This window comes from Fopius arisanus, unplaced genomic scaffold (assembly GCF_000806365.1).
Source record: "Fopius arisanus strain USDA-PBARC FA_bdor unplaced genomic scaffold, ASM80636v1 scaffold00059, whole genome shotgun sequence".
Classification (NCBI taxonomy): domain Eukaryota; kingdom Metazoa; phylum Arthropoda; class Insecta; order Hymenoptera; family Braconidae; genus Fopius; species Fopius arisanus.
The window spans coordinates 299,575-314,489 of NW_011887798.1; the positions used below are offsets into that span (position 1 = coordinate 299,575).

General features: G+C 37.5%; 2 protein-coding genes and 1 long non-coding RNA gene across 7 annotated transcripts in view; 2 read left to right on the plus strand and 1 right to left on the minus strand.

The window, feature by feature from the left end:
- LOC105268617 (uncharacterized) overlaps window positions 1–6,635 on the minus strand; it is an 8,676-nt gene extending 2,041 nt beyond the window's left edge. The window contains exon 1 of the long non-coding RNA XR_892349.1: window positions 6,412–6,635. This is a non-coding gene — a long non-coding RNA (uncharacterized lncRNA). The remainder of the gene's footprint in view (window positions 1–6,411) is intronic.
- Window positions 1–14,915, plus strand: part of LOC105268618 (uncharacterized) — a 72,087-nt gene that overhangs the window by 9,471 nt on the left and 47,701 nt on the right. Inside the window, exon 5 of one of the 5 annotated variants that reach the window (XR_892350.1) lies at window positions 13,158–13,249. The exons of the other annotated variants lie outside the window; for them this stretch is intronic. The gene's annotated coding sequence lies outside the window, so the exon portion shown is untranslated. The remainder of the gene's footprint in view (window positions 1–13,157; window positions 13,250–14,915) is intronic. 5 annotated transcript variants of the gene reach the window in all.
- On the plus strand, window positions 6,976–10,457 carry fkh (fork head). The gene has a single exon (XM_011308313.1). The coding sequence runs from the start codon at window positions 7,526–7,528 to the stop codon at window positions 8,996–8,998; it is 1,473 nt and encodes a 490-aa protein (XP_011306615.1). The 5' UTR covers window positions 6,976–7,525; the 3' UTR covers window positions 8,999–10,457.

A 14,915-nucleotide genomic window follows, 5' to 3' on the forward strand; every position in this document is an offset into this window, starting at 1 on the left:
CAGAAATATTTGGAAATATTCCATTTTAATTCAGTCATTTTTGGATTATTGGGGAATTACTCTGGAAATTTTGAGTTAAAAACAGAAATTTCATTTGAAAATCCAATAAAAATCTGATTTTCAATTGCAGAAAAGAAAATTAGAGGAAATTCATTGGCCTTTTATAATGAAATTTAAAATTAAAATGCAATTATCAATTGAATTATTAATTCGTTAATATTTCAATTGCTCTCATATTCTTAATTTTGGATTTCAAATCGTCAAGCCATTTTTTTAATGCCAGCAAAATGATTATAATATTTAAAAACCATAATTGATATTGTGATTTATTTGCGAATTAAATCAGATAAATGGAAAGAACTGATTTTTAATTGCGAGTAATTGCACATAAAATATGAAAAAAGGGGGAAATAATAATTTCGTTGTGCTTACTGGTAATTCGGAATTGATGTTCCATACAAGTAAGCTCCATAAACACGGGGAGAACCACTGAACTTTATTGTTGACATAATCGACCCTGTGACGAGACACCCTCAACTCGTTGAATTCCCCGTGTCTTTTACTCTCCACATAATTTGCGAATAAATATCGAAAGCTTGGACTGTCTGAAAGACCATGTAAATTCCAACTGGCGGGAAATTTATCTGATCTTTAGATTTTTTTTTACCTTCCTGTTTTCAAATTTTTTCCCTTTTATTTGAGGTCTACCGACGGTAAAAGCCCCACACCGCCGCCATAAATCGGTGATTATTTTACAACGACCGAGGAAAAACTCGAGAATTAAATCATAAACTCGAGTTTCCGTGCATTATCATGATCATCTATTAATAAATTTTTATTTCCGTTTGTTAATCTTCTCTTTTCAACATCCGGACTCGACAATTCAAATCGACGAATCGCGGGATTAATTCACTTAATCGATTTTTACTGCTGATTGATAATTACGGATAAATCGAGAATGAATTTTCATGGATTTTTAATCTCTCATTTTGTAATCATTGATTAATTAATGACTCTCTGATTGGCAGTTTTGTGATTGCGTTATAATGCAAAATACGTTTAATTATTCATTCCTCAATTTGTCCCATCCCGGGGTTATTATTTCCACGGGTTTCCGGTTGAAATTTCCATCGCGTCGTTCGTTGCGTCGAGTAATCGATCGATTGTACATGTATTTATACGATTACATACCGAAAAAACCGGGGGTTTTCACCCCACCATTGGATAATTGAAATGTGCCCACGGGAATCCGTCGAGTCATACGTACAGAAAGAATAATTAGAGTTAACTTTTTAAGGGGGGGAAAATCGGTGCTAATTTTCGATTCATTTGATCGCGACTCATCCAACACCTGCACTTCATTTCCTATGAAATTCTGGAATTATTATTATTACTATTACTGTCGGGGTTAATCGGTAAAATTTTAGTTTTGTTTTGACTTTTTGGTTGACAGCTGGAATTTTTAATTTCATTAGGAAAATAAGGGAGTTCTATTGAATTTCTAATTATCTGAGGATTCCGAAGAATAATTCAATTAAATCTCATTGTTTTTAATTATTCTTGTTGCTTTACGGTTGATAATTAATTGATTGAAATGAGAATTTATTGAAATGTTTAAACGTTTAATTAAAAACAAAATGGTGAATCCTATAAAAATATATTCAATGCAAATTCATATATTCTTTATAATTGATATTTACATATTTATTAATTTATATAATTAATCATAATTCATATTCTACGCTAAAAATCATTGAAGAGAAAAGTTCAATTGTTCATTTATTCGGTAAAATTTTAGTTTTGTGTTTTCACTTTTTGGTTGACAGCTGGAATTTTTAATTTCATTAGGAAAATAAAGGAGTTCTATTGAATTTCTAATTATCTGAGGATTCCGAAGAATAATTCAATTAATTCTCATTGTTTTTAATTATTCTTGTTACTTTACGGTTGATAATTAATTGATTGAAATGGGAATTTATTGAAATGTTTAATATTAAATTGAAACGTTTAATTAAAAACAAAATGGTGAATCCTATAAAAATATATTCAATGCAAATTCGGATATTCTTTATAATTGATATTTACATATTTATTAATTTATATAATTAATTATAATTCATATAGAACCCTAAAAATCATTGAATAGAACTCTAGGATTCTCCATGACTTTCCATTGATCCGAAAAGTTTAATTGTTCATCAATTTTAATCTAAAAAATCGGGAAAATCGGTAAAGCGTTGAAACCGTTTCCGGAAAAATGTCTGAATAATGACCAGACAGAGTCATCACGCCCCAGGCAAAATGACCCAATTGAAAGACATTGAAAATAAATTACGCATAGGATTTACGAGGTGAGTAATAAGTACTTGGTAACAAAGAGCCCCATAAAATAGTCAATGGGGTGTCACAACGGGGCGCCTCACGGGGGCGTTTCTCTCGTGATCCCAACAGGTCCCACAAATTTTGACTCATCTTGATTTACAACATGTTTACGTCAACCGCAAACACGAAAAAACACGAGCAAAATGACTCACTCACCCCCTGGATAAAAAATAGAATGGAATTTTCCACGTGAGAACTCGGTACGCGTTATCTCGCCCTTATTTTTCTAGTGCAGTTAAAAAAAATAAATCGAGGGGGTGGGTGGCTTGAGTGTGAAACTCGAGTCTATTATTTTTACGTTCGAAAGGGATGAGGGAGGGTGGAAACCCTGAGATAGACGAACCCAGGGGTTGCAAATCTGGGAAAACTACGCTGAGGCACGCGTTACCTCCGTCGTCTGCCTCTTTTCTGCCTTGATAAAGCACATTCGATTTTTTGTTTTCTTCTTTTCGGGGGGAATTTACCGGTGGGGATACGTGACATATTTCGATATTTTCATTATTTTATGCTGGAGGGGCTTACCATTTTTTTTTAGCCAAATCGGAAAGTGATGGCGGGTAAAGTCGAATTTCATTATTATCAAATTTTCGGAATATGTCTTAATCTACGGGAAATAACGAAATTTTCATATCTAGCTTTTTTGTAGAATGCGATGAGTACTATAAAAAAGGTAGTTATCAAAATTTTGATATCTCTTCTGGGTCTTGCGATATTTCGGGAAAACTGGAGAGTGTTGGTTTTGTCAAACGGAATTTGTTGACGAGGAATTTATTTTTACTCTTTTTATAAACAATTAGAATTAAAAAAATGAAATCTCACGGATTAAACCGATTAAACGTCCGATGTTTATAATGATTCATCACAATTGCAATTAACAATTAAAAAATATTTCTTCGAAAAAATCCATTTTGATATTCAATTTTCAAAAAAATGAAAAATCAAAAGAAAAATTTCAAAATAAATTCAAATATAATCCACCGAATATTTACACAGAGCGGGTGTGTCCGGGAGAATTACCAAAATTCACAATTACATTTCCCCAATTAGTAAAAACAAAATGGGGAATACGAGTAGAAGAGATCATCCAATTTTCCCCGTAGTAATCTGAAAAATCTGGATTATATCAGAAGATTTCTAATCCGGTCCACAAACCAGGTACCAGGGGCTTTTCCCTAGGTGTTTTCACACCCGCCAATACATTTTCCACCCGAGAAAACCCCCAATGACCTCTTTTCCGTTAAATGCAATCGGTTTATTCATCACGCAAATGTTTTGACAGGAGTATTACAGAGTCAAGAGATAGTCAGCGGTTTGTTTCTTTTGAGTTTTAAATTTTTTCGGATTCCGTGCGATAATCCGACGAAATAATCCAGAATTTCTCCAATAAAAACAGACTAATCCCTCATAATCCATTCAGATTGATTTCCAACCTGACAATAGGGGGTGAGGGATATCAGGGGTAAAGGAGGGATATATAAAAAATATTTTTATTCGCATCGCGTACGTGTTGGGCATTTTTTTTTTCTCTCGTCCCGAAATCCCCATCTGCCCTATAAAAACAACTTCAGGGCCACTCGAGACGTGAAAACGTACCTGTCGCACATGATTACCGAAAAAGGTTCACGTTTTTCACCTCCGACTTGGAATAGATTTGTTATTCCAAGGATTTAACAACAAATCAGATGGTTTTCCCCGGTTCAAATTCTCGGAGTCAATTTTTCCGACTGGAATAGTCAGGTGAACCTCTCGGTCACGTACATATTTTTTACAAAAATACGAATTGAAAAGATGTTTTGACAAACTGAGGACTGACATTAATCCCATTACGTTCGGATTTGAGTCTTAAAGATTTATTTAAAAATCCATAATTATCGTAAATTTATCTGGTTTGTTTTAATTGTCTGGGGATTATTGCAGTCACGACTTCCCCTGGAAATCCCGTGCGAATTCCCGTGCGAATTTTACCCTTCGGAGTTGAAATTTTTTACAAAAATACGAATTGAAAAGATGTTTTGACAAACTGAGGACTGACATTAATCCCATTACGTTCGGATTTGAGTCTTAAAGATTTATTTAAAAATCCATAATTATCGTAAATTTATCTGGTTTGTTTTAATTGTCTGGGGATTATTGCAGTCGCGACTTCCCCTGGAAATCCCGTGCGAATTCCCATGCGAATTCCCGTGCGAATTTAACCCTTCGGAGTTGAAATTTAATTTCTTTGTTTTGTCATATTTTACTGCTTCAACGGGAGTCAAACTGTTTGCAGAATTCGATTTTTATTTTCCCAGCAAACAGCGACGTATATTGTGTTTATACTTCATCTTAGATCGATTGAATTTATTATTTGAAATCAGATTGGTTTATTTTCTTATGATCGTTCCTCGATATGCTGACGATTAACCGACGATTTATTATTTACCGAAGATTATGGATTATCTTCCGGGAATCTGAGGTTTTGACAATTCGATTGTAGAGGATGAGTGTTTATTTTTTACCGACGATAATTTTATTTATTTCGGGATTTATTTTGACTTTCTCATTTCTTTTTTAAAGAAAATTATGTCCAGGCAATAATTAAAAATTTTTAATTAGTTTAAAAATTAAATTAGCGCATACTTCAGTTTAAAAAACATTTTCTATAATTTTCAAATTTTCAATCGATTAAATTAAAAATATATAAAATATATATTCAATTAAATTTCAATTGAATATTTAATGTATATATATTATATATTCTTCAATTTATATGATATATTATAACAAAATAAAACGGTGACACAAGACGCTAGGTAATTTTTTAAATTATCGAAAAATGTTAATTGCGCGATTGGGAGGGGATATTTTCGGGGATGAAATTCGGTTTTTTGAAGTACATAACGCTGGGGACTCCGGTAAATTTTTATGTACCTGGGCCCGACTTGGGTGGGCCCAAACCACATTAACACCGGTGATAACTGGGCACACACTCGGTTATGAAGAGGTTTCTATTTTTATTATTTTCGGGCTGAGGCATTCTGTCGATTTTCTTTGAAGTCCGGATTTCTCGTTATCACGCGAATTTTCTTCGAAGGAATTCCTAGGCGATTACTCTCCGACGCTATCTTTAACCCATGATATCCGTCACCGGAAGTAATACCACTGATAATAATAATAATAACAATAATAATTCTAATGTATGCAAAAGGAATTTTTTCATGGATTTTATGATTATTATTTTTATTATTTAAAAATCGAATAATTTCTTTGATATTTTTGATATTTCATAAATATTAATAATATACATTATTATTTATTTATATATTAATATCAATTAATAAATATTTAAATAGATGATAAAATCGGTTAATTGATGGAGAATTCATGGAGGAATTATTGCAAATGAGTTTCGCCGATCGAAAAATCGTGAAATGAATTTTTTTCCAATAGTTGTCCTTTCTCCAGCCGATAGAAAAATCATACCTCCTATTTCCCTCATCGAGCCCCGAATAGGAGGGGGAGAACAAACGTCCAGGGTTGTTAATTCACGTCCATGAACGTGGGGTTGGTGCTAATTCTGCGGCTCGTCAGACATTCATTTCCGGGCTTCTCGGTTTTATGGCGTCATGTCCAGGCGCCTCCCGTTCAATTACTCTCGACCCATCGATAACCGACAGTGAGAAAAAAAAAAGAAAAAAAATAGTGAAATAAAACTCGTCAGGTATACCCGAAATTTTCCCGCACCTCATTGTGCCCCCGGGGGGATTTCAGATGTCCGGAGACGAGAAGGAAAACAAAAACCGGAGGCTTATCCATTGTCCCTGTGATGCAAAACCACAAGATCGATATTCGGTGATAGCCATTGCGTATTTGTAGACTAATCCCCCATAAACTACAGGTACAACAGTCCCATCCCCGATAATAAGTGTATTCCACCCATAATTTTAAATCTCTCCCAACCGATCACGTGCCCTGACGCCAGTCTAATTCCTCACGTCTTCCCCAGTGAATAATGAGTAATTAAGTACACAACAAGTACATTGCACTAACCTCTGTTATCTCGAATTTGCCCCATCCTCTGATGACAATCACGCGCCTCCTCCGTCGGCTGACAAACAGCACGCATTAAAACTAATTTTCAAAAAAAAATCTATTCACTCGCGCCTATCGGCAATTTCGTTTTTATTTCAACTTCACCGAGACTTCATACGCGGTGTCAGTTGACATGACGTTGAAGACGTCGGTTAAAACGGCGACGTCGCTGCGAAATTACGCAAGCGGACCGAACCGTCGGTTTTTGGCGCGCAAGGCGTACCGGGGGGATTCCCCCAGTTGCGCGCGCATCACACGAATGGTGCGGTTTAACCTGGCAGCATGCGCGTGAGAGAGAGAGCTGTACCTGGTGAAGCAGATGTACCTTTTGAGGGTGCAGTAAGGGCGTGTGGACCTGGCGTAGGTGCCCGATGTGCCATCAGTCACCGCCCAAAGGCACCGGTCATTGGTTCGATCACCTCGCAACGGGGGACAGAACAACCCGGATTGGCGGATAGTGGCGAACAGGGCGGTTCTTCTTCCTCGCTACAGACATTCGGCTGTGGACAAGTAGTGGGGATTGTTTGAACAAGACTCGGTGGCTCAAGAGTACCGGAGTACACTCGCTAACCGGCCTCCATCCACACTACACACAGAGTGAGTGAGTGAGAAAAGGGGCGCACGCCTCAAACACCCGCAAATAACAACTGCGGTACCCTTACGTGTGTTATATAGTTGTTGTTGGAACAACAATTACCCCTATCGGGTACAGCGTCATCGAGTACTGGTTGCGCCTGTGACATCGGCCCATTGTTTTCGGAGTTTACTAGTGAAACAGCAGCCGTGGACTATCCTTTTATTTTCAAATTACACCGCTTTCGGTGGAAAGTGTTTGTGGAAGTTTTTTTTTTGCTTTTTTTTTTTTCATTTTTTTCTTGTTTAACACGTTTGCGCTTGGAGCAGTGGGTCAGTGGAGATACGTGAGGAACGGATTGATCCCGGAACTGATAAGTGGACTAATGTTTATTGGTGATTGTGAAGTTATTAATGGATTGTTTATTTGAACTGATGATATTGATTTGACGGTGGTGAACTGGTTTTTGAGACGAGTCATTAACGAAGGTAGTTCTAAATGACAATGCTCCAGTCGCAGAAGCTGTACAGCGAGGCTGGCAGCCTTGGAGGTGCTATGACATCAGCAGCGATGTCTAGTATGGGAAGTATGGCGCCGACATACAGCTCGATAAATTCAATGGGTTGTGTATCGATGGGTATGTCGATGGGTGTTGGTGTTGGACCGAGTTGTAGTCCCCAGAGTTCAAGTCTTCAGGCTGGATTTAATATGGGCACCATGAGCTCAATGGGAATGACATCGATGGGTGGTGGTGGTATGGGTGGTTATGGTAGTTCAGCGATGAGTGGTGCAAGCGCGTGTATGGGTGCCGTCGGATATCCATCGATAACAGCGGGTGGTGCTGGTGGTGTGAGGAGTGATCCTCTGTCACTTACCGAGCCAGATTCCCCAAATTCGGCCCTCCAACGTGCGAGAAACGACAAATCTTACAGAAGAAATTACACCCACGCCAAGCCACCATATTCTTACATAAGCCTTATCACAATGGCCATACAGAATGCCCCGACGAAGATGCTGACACTCTCTGAGATCTATCAATTTATCATGGATCTGTTTCCATTCTACCGAACGAACCAGCAACGCTGGCAGAACTCGATAAGACACTCGTTGAGCTTCAACGATTGTTTCGTCAAAGTCCCCAGAACACCGGACAAACCAGGAAAGGGATCCTTCTGGACCCTCCACCCAGAGAGTGGCAATATGTTTGAGAATGGCTGCTATCTCCGTCGCCAGAAGAGATTCAAGGACGAGAAGAAGGAGCACCAGAGGCAATCAACCAAAACACAGAATCCCCATTCGGGTCATCACGGTGCTGGTCACACGAGTCCCAACTCCCATGATCTAGGTCATGGCAAAAAGACACCACTTCATCACAGTGTTCAACAACCCGACGACAAAGATCTGCATTCCCTCGTGTCTTCCCACCATCACCATGCGACGGGCCTTCACCAGCATCACAGCCTGAAGAGCGATACGACGGATATCGGTGGTCTACTTGGGCCTGATCTCGGTGCTGCACACGATGAATTGGCTGCCATGGTGGGCCGGAGTCTTCATCCACACCTATTGACGGACCCAGCGGCCCTTCACCACGGCATGACGGGAAGTCTCAAGCAGGAACCACCGTACACCGCTGCCAGCCATCCCTTCAGCATCACGAGGCTACTACCAGGTGAAACAGCAGCAACATCACCTGGCGCACAAGATCGAAAACATCCGGATCTCAAGATGTACGAGCTACACCAGAGCTACGCCAATTATGGCTCACCCCATCATCCTCATCCTCATTCAGCTGGACCAAATCATCATCATCACAATGGAATGCACACCGGTGGCAATCCTGGGGCAATGCACAACATGGCGAATCATCATCAGGATTATTATCAGAGTCCATTGCATCATTATTCAACCAGTGTCACGAGCTCCAGCAGTGTACCACCACCACCATCAGCATCTGCTGCTGGATTGTGACATCACGCCACACATCCGTATGCACTTGCCTGAGTCACCGCAAATGCGGCACATCAGTCCGCAATCATCAACGATGATGACAGATCAAGGACTGATCTTATTGCACGTAATGAGCATCAACCCGTCAGCTGGCACGTTATCGCTGGTGTCGAGGAACCTGACGATGATGATGATGATGATCAAGATCCTGGATCTTACTCACGAGTTTAGGTGATCAAGTGGTATACATTATCAAGAGCCAACAGCCCGGAGTTTTGAAGGCTTTCTTCATGATTCGATAATTATTAGACTCTGATAACGATACGCTGTTGGCTTTTTGCAGAGTCACTGGTTGCTCTCAGTGAATAAAAGAGTGTTCGTTAATGTCTCGACTGTCTCGTCATCCAGGAGTACGATATTTTCGGTGGTTACACTAATGTTTCATGTGATTGCATTATATTCTGATATACCGATATTTATTTTGAATATTCAATGCGCACTTCTTGGTACAAGTTTTATTTTTTTTTTCGGCCCAAGACTCGTCATCCTGATATCTCATATCGGATTTTGAGATTGCTGGTGATAGCAGTCATGAGCAATTCCGCTTATCAGCTGTCTTTTTATAATTTTTATTTTACTCTTACGCACTAACATCTCAATGAATTCTGAATAATTCCTTTGTACTTGAGGCTATTGGTTGAGTACTGGTGAAAAATCTTGGCTTTCCGTCCGGAATATTTCATTGTCTCCGACAGTTTGAGACTTATCGTTTTATCAAGAGCTATTTATCGGTGCTCGAAGACTTGCGGTTGTAAATGTTTTAAAATATTAATGCAAAAAGCGAAAATTGTGATAATTATTCGTGCGAAAGGAAAACAGAAAAAACAAAAACCACAAAATGAGGATGAACGTTTTGTTTATTATTAAATTATTATTGGTAAGATAACGAGAGGATGATGCCCCGGGCAACGTCCCAATGTTTTTTTGTATGATAATGAAAAATGTAGATAGTCGCACAGCGTAACGTGTATAATGTACATTATTATTGTATGTTACGAAGAGTTATATAAATATTATAAATAAATATATATAGAATATAAATATATAAATAAATGGAATCTTAAAGCAAACTGATAACTATATTAGGCGTAATGAATAGATGACGCAGTTTTGAGAATTCTCGGGTAACTTCAGTCGTTAATCATCGAAATTGATAATCAAATTGAATATTTAGGGATAAAATAAATCTGGGATTGATTGAAGCCCGTGGGATTCCCACGACTGCTGATAAAATTGTATATATTATTATATCGAGTATAATTACGAGAGGCCATCGTCATTATTATTCACATCAAATGGAATGTTCACTGAACTCACCCACCTGTTCTTATATTAGTTCAAGGTCTTTTGTTTATTAAATGCAACAAATTGAGATATCTGAAATGCCACACAGGAGATGATGTACATGTTAAAAAAATAAATCCACGTATTTCTACGAATATTTTATTGGTTGTCATTGACTTAATTGATATTCCCATTTTCCAAAGTTTCATTTCAATTCATTATTATTCATTCGTTTACTCTTAAAAATATTTATTTATCATGCTGTACATTGATTGATTGATAAAAATGGTTTATTAATCAGTGGAAATGATTTTATGGACTTAATTGCAGGGCAGTACGATTTTTTTACATAATTAACTGCGACTGGATTGAATTATTTAATATTTTCGAATATTAAATGTTCGACGCATCACTCGCGAATAAAAATAAATCCATTCTCTCGTGTACATTAAATAAAAATGTTAATTACTAATTTAACGACTCGGAAAACTGAATGAACGGAATTTGTTTATCGATGAAATATTTATCCCATCATGATTATTCACCATAAACAAAATATTCCTTCCTTTGACTCCGAGGCATAATACATTTCGTAATCAAATTATTCCTGGATAATTAACCGAAATTGATGAAAAAATGTGCACCGTAAAATTCCGAGTGTTTGAAACTAAAATATAAATAATTGTGGCTTTAAGGAATAATTAGTGATTGATTATGGTGGATAAAAAAAATGAATGAATCTCTGAGTTGTGGCACTCGTCTAACTTTAACGAGTGGACAATCGGGGCGCAATCTCCAGCGGATTATTCGGTATGATACATAGGTAGATACACGAAGAGGCACTACAAAGTTGTGTATTTCGCCAATATTTGACTAAATCATGAACAATGTTTGATTGTACACACTCGTGGACTCATACGCGCGCCACCAGAGAGTCAGTCATATGCCATCTATGGTTATATATAATCGTCGGGTTTGTTGTAGACGATCTGTACATCGGGAAAGTGCGCCATGCGCGAGAATTCGTGTGAGGGTACATCGATGTGGCAGTGAGTGTGTGTACCTGAGGATTGCAGTGTGCAATGTGTCGAGACCATGACAACCCGCTCGATATGCCAACCCTAGGGGATGGGGATATGCCAGGGATATATACATTATACATACACATCTAGGTGAGTTCAGAGGTGATACCCATCGCCCCTCCCCCCCCCTTCCCCCCCTTCCCCCAAACTTACGTTTAAATATTATCCAAATAATTGACAATAAATAATCTTTTTGATATAGAAATTTTAATTAAAAAATTTTAATCAAACGAAATAAAACACATGTCGACATAAAAACCGGAGAGGGGAACAATATTAACGTATAAATTATTGATTAATTGAATTAATTATTTGTTACTACGGAAATATTAAAATAAATAAACTTTTCATTTAATCAAGAGAGATAAATGTTTATCAATTAAAAAGCTAAATTTCCATGAACAATAAATCTTCAATAAATATAATTAAAAATAAAAATAAAAATAATATAAAATATAAAAATATAATTAACAACAATTCCGCGGTAAAATATGAATTTTCAACAGAAGTACAAGCTATTGGGTAATTTTCCATCCACCGAATCATCGGGAAATTAAATATTTGAAATCAATAAAATTGATCGGTCGCTCTTTGAAAATTAAATTTAATGTAAATTTTGATAATTAGGATTTTAATTGTATGTGAGAGTGAGTGCCTCCCTGAAATGGTCTAGTGAATATAGTGTGTATATATGCTTGTATCCCGTGTACTCACGAAATTTCCGAGGGAAGACAAACTCCAATGGACTTTGGGTGGGCAAATCAGGGGTATGGAGGCTTTCGTTTACTTAGGTACCGAGAGAAATTGAAATTTTCGTTAAGGGATTATGTGGGAGTGTGCCAGAAACGGAATAAGGTCCTGCTACCGTTAATCACAATGTAATCCTTGGTCTTAATGGTCGACTCAGGTATCACTGGGATTTTTATCATTTTTCCATTATGAGGGGAGGGAATTATAAAGAATTCAAACGAGGGATTTGGAATTCATTGGCACTTATCTACATCTCGGGACAATTTTTTTACTTGAAAAAAAGACGGAGGTGCGACGCCGTCGGTGTCTTCAGCGTTTCGTCTCGAGGGCATTTGCATTATTAAACTGTCTCGATTGTTTCAAGAATTTCTGTCAATGGACATTTTTTTTTAACGCCTCTGGGCTAGGAAAATGCACAACCCAGAGGGTTTATTTTTTTGAATTTTCTGTTTCGGAAAATTTGCAGAAATATTCACTGGAAATTCGGAATATAAAGTGACGAAAGGATCAAATAAAAAGGGTTAATTAAATTGTTATTTAATAATACTGCTAAATATTTTTAAATAAAAAATCGACGTTTTCATCCAGCTACAGAGAATTCTTTCGAAATTTAGAATCTCCACTAAAAAATTCTCGAATTTTCATTTTTTCCTGAGTGAATCCCAAATATTTGGAAATTTACAAATTACAAATTACATTCCGAAAAATAATGCAAATCACGCGACTACATTCCCCGGAAATTTTCCGCTAGCCTTTTCCCTCCCGGAAAATCTAAAAATTCTCGACTGTCTCTTCAACTCTCCGAGGAAAAACTTTCCACCAAAAAAAAAAAAAAGAGAGAAATAAGTTCCCCGACGTCTTCATTTTCCGGAGTGAAATTTTCCCCGCGCATCATCAAAGCCCGATATTTCCTTTTCTCCCTCACCCCCGTCAACTCGACTTCATCCTTCCTCACATTGTCGTCATGATTTTCCTGCTCTATCCCAATTTTTTTTTTCCACCAGGAGGTGGAGAGTTGGCGCACGCCAGAGAGTGCAGGATACAGCGGTTGCCATCGCTACGGCATTGGATATCACCTCGAGAGCTGGTTGGCCGGGTGAGTCAGAGTACTTTCCCTTTTTTTTTATTTTCCATCATCCGTAAACCAAAAGGAGGGGGTACCGAGCATGACCGAGGCCATTCGGTTTGATATTGACGCGCATTGTGCGCATGTGCGATAAGGGAAACGCGGAGAAATCCGCGGAAATATTTCGACCATTTTCCTCATTTTCCCTCCAACGCCCCCGCCCAATCCCGCGCTCTATCCACAATTTTCCCCTAATTACCGACACCGGAAAATTCCGCAAAAATGTCGACGATAATTTTTCATCGTTTCAATTGAATTTAATTGTCCTTCGGATAATTAGTCAATCGCTGGATTGATGTCTATACTTTTCTTGCCAGTTTGTACGCAGACTCGGTACAACATGGCCGACACAAGCCGAGAGCACATACACGAGTTCAATTGCGGTTTGCGTGTACATGAGAGGAATGAGAATTGAGCGGAGTAAAAAATAATGTGAGCTCTGGGTTAATTCGAGTTGAATGGAATTAGGTTGGGTGTTGTGGGTATGGGATAAATTGCTGTTAATTCGGGGAGGAAAATCAGGGGTTGCTGATCAGGTGTGACGGATCAGGACGCACATGTTGCTTTCTCGTGATGGCAACCCTCGGTGCCCAATTACTCTGTATTATTATCACAATAGGATCACGCTTACGATTATCCGTGACAGGTTTCGACAACTCAATGGATTATTTCATTGTTTACTCACGGTTTTTACGTTTTATTTCTTCATTCAAATGCCGCGCCATAAAGTTTTTCGCTTTTTTCCATTTTTTCTTCACTCAGGCATGGCGGAATTTATTGGGTTATCATTCAATTGAATTTTCGGGAATTTACGAATTTAGGAGAGTCATTTTCGGAATTCTCGGGATTTTTATTTAATTTTATTGTTCTGATACTAGGGAATCGGGATTTCATTGAATTAAAAGGAAATTAATTGATTGAATTACGAATTAATTGATGGGGCAACAATTTTTTTGTTGACAATAATTTAATTAATCATTTCGGGAATAATTGAGAATAAAATCAATTGAATTATCAGTAATTCAGGGATTCAGGGAGATAATTAACTAGATATTCAATATTTTTTATAATTTTTGTCATCCTGAGATCCCAGATCTACAAATTAATTGAATATAAATAAATTAATCGATTAATTGAATATAAATAAATGAATCGATTGCCATTTAAAAAATGGAAATGACTCAAAAATAAATTCCGAATATGTTTATCAAATATTCCAAATCTTTCAAATTAAATTGCCAATCTCCCTGAATTTCCACTGATTAACATTCTCGTTAAAAAATCCCAGGAAATAATATTTTTACCGAGTAAATATACTCAGCAAAAGTAAATTAATTTACCAGAAGTATTTCAGTTCTTGAGTGTTTTCCCGGCAATCAACTGGCACCGGTGCTTTTCATCAATAAATCCCAAAAAAAAAAGAAATTTTCCGAAACTCCCGCGAAAATATGTTTTTCGGGGGAATTAATTTCCACGTGGAGATGAAAAAATCGATCTTCCAATCTCTCTCCCCAGTTCCATGGACATTGGCCGCAAATCCATGGTCCGTTCTCCATGGCACGTTGCGAGGATAGAAAGGGACGGAAAAAAAAAAAAAAACGAATATACACACTATTGTTTACAGTAGATACGCACA

Bases quoted from the DNA above. Each gene is read 5' to 3' on its own strand.
- fkh (XM_011308313.1), top strand. From the start codon at position 7,526: ATGACAATGCTCCAGTCGCAGAAGCTGTACAGCGAGGCTGGCAGCCTT.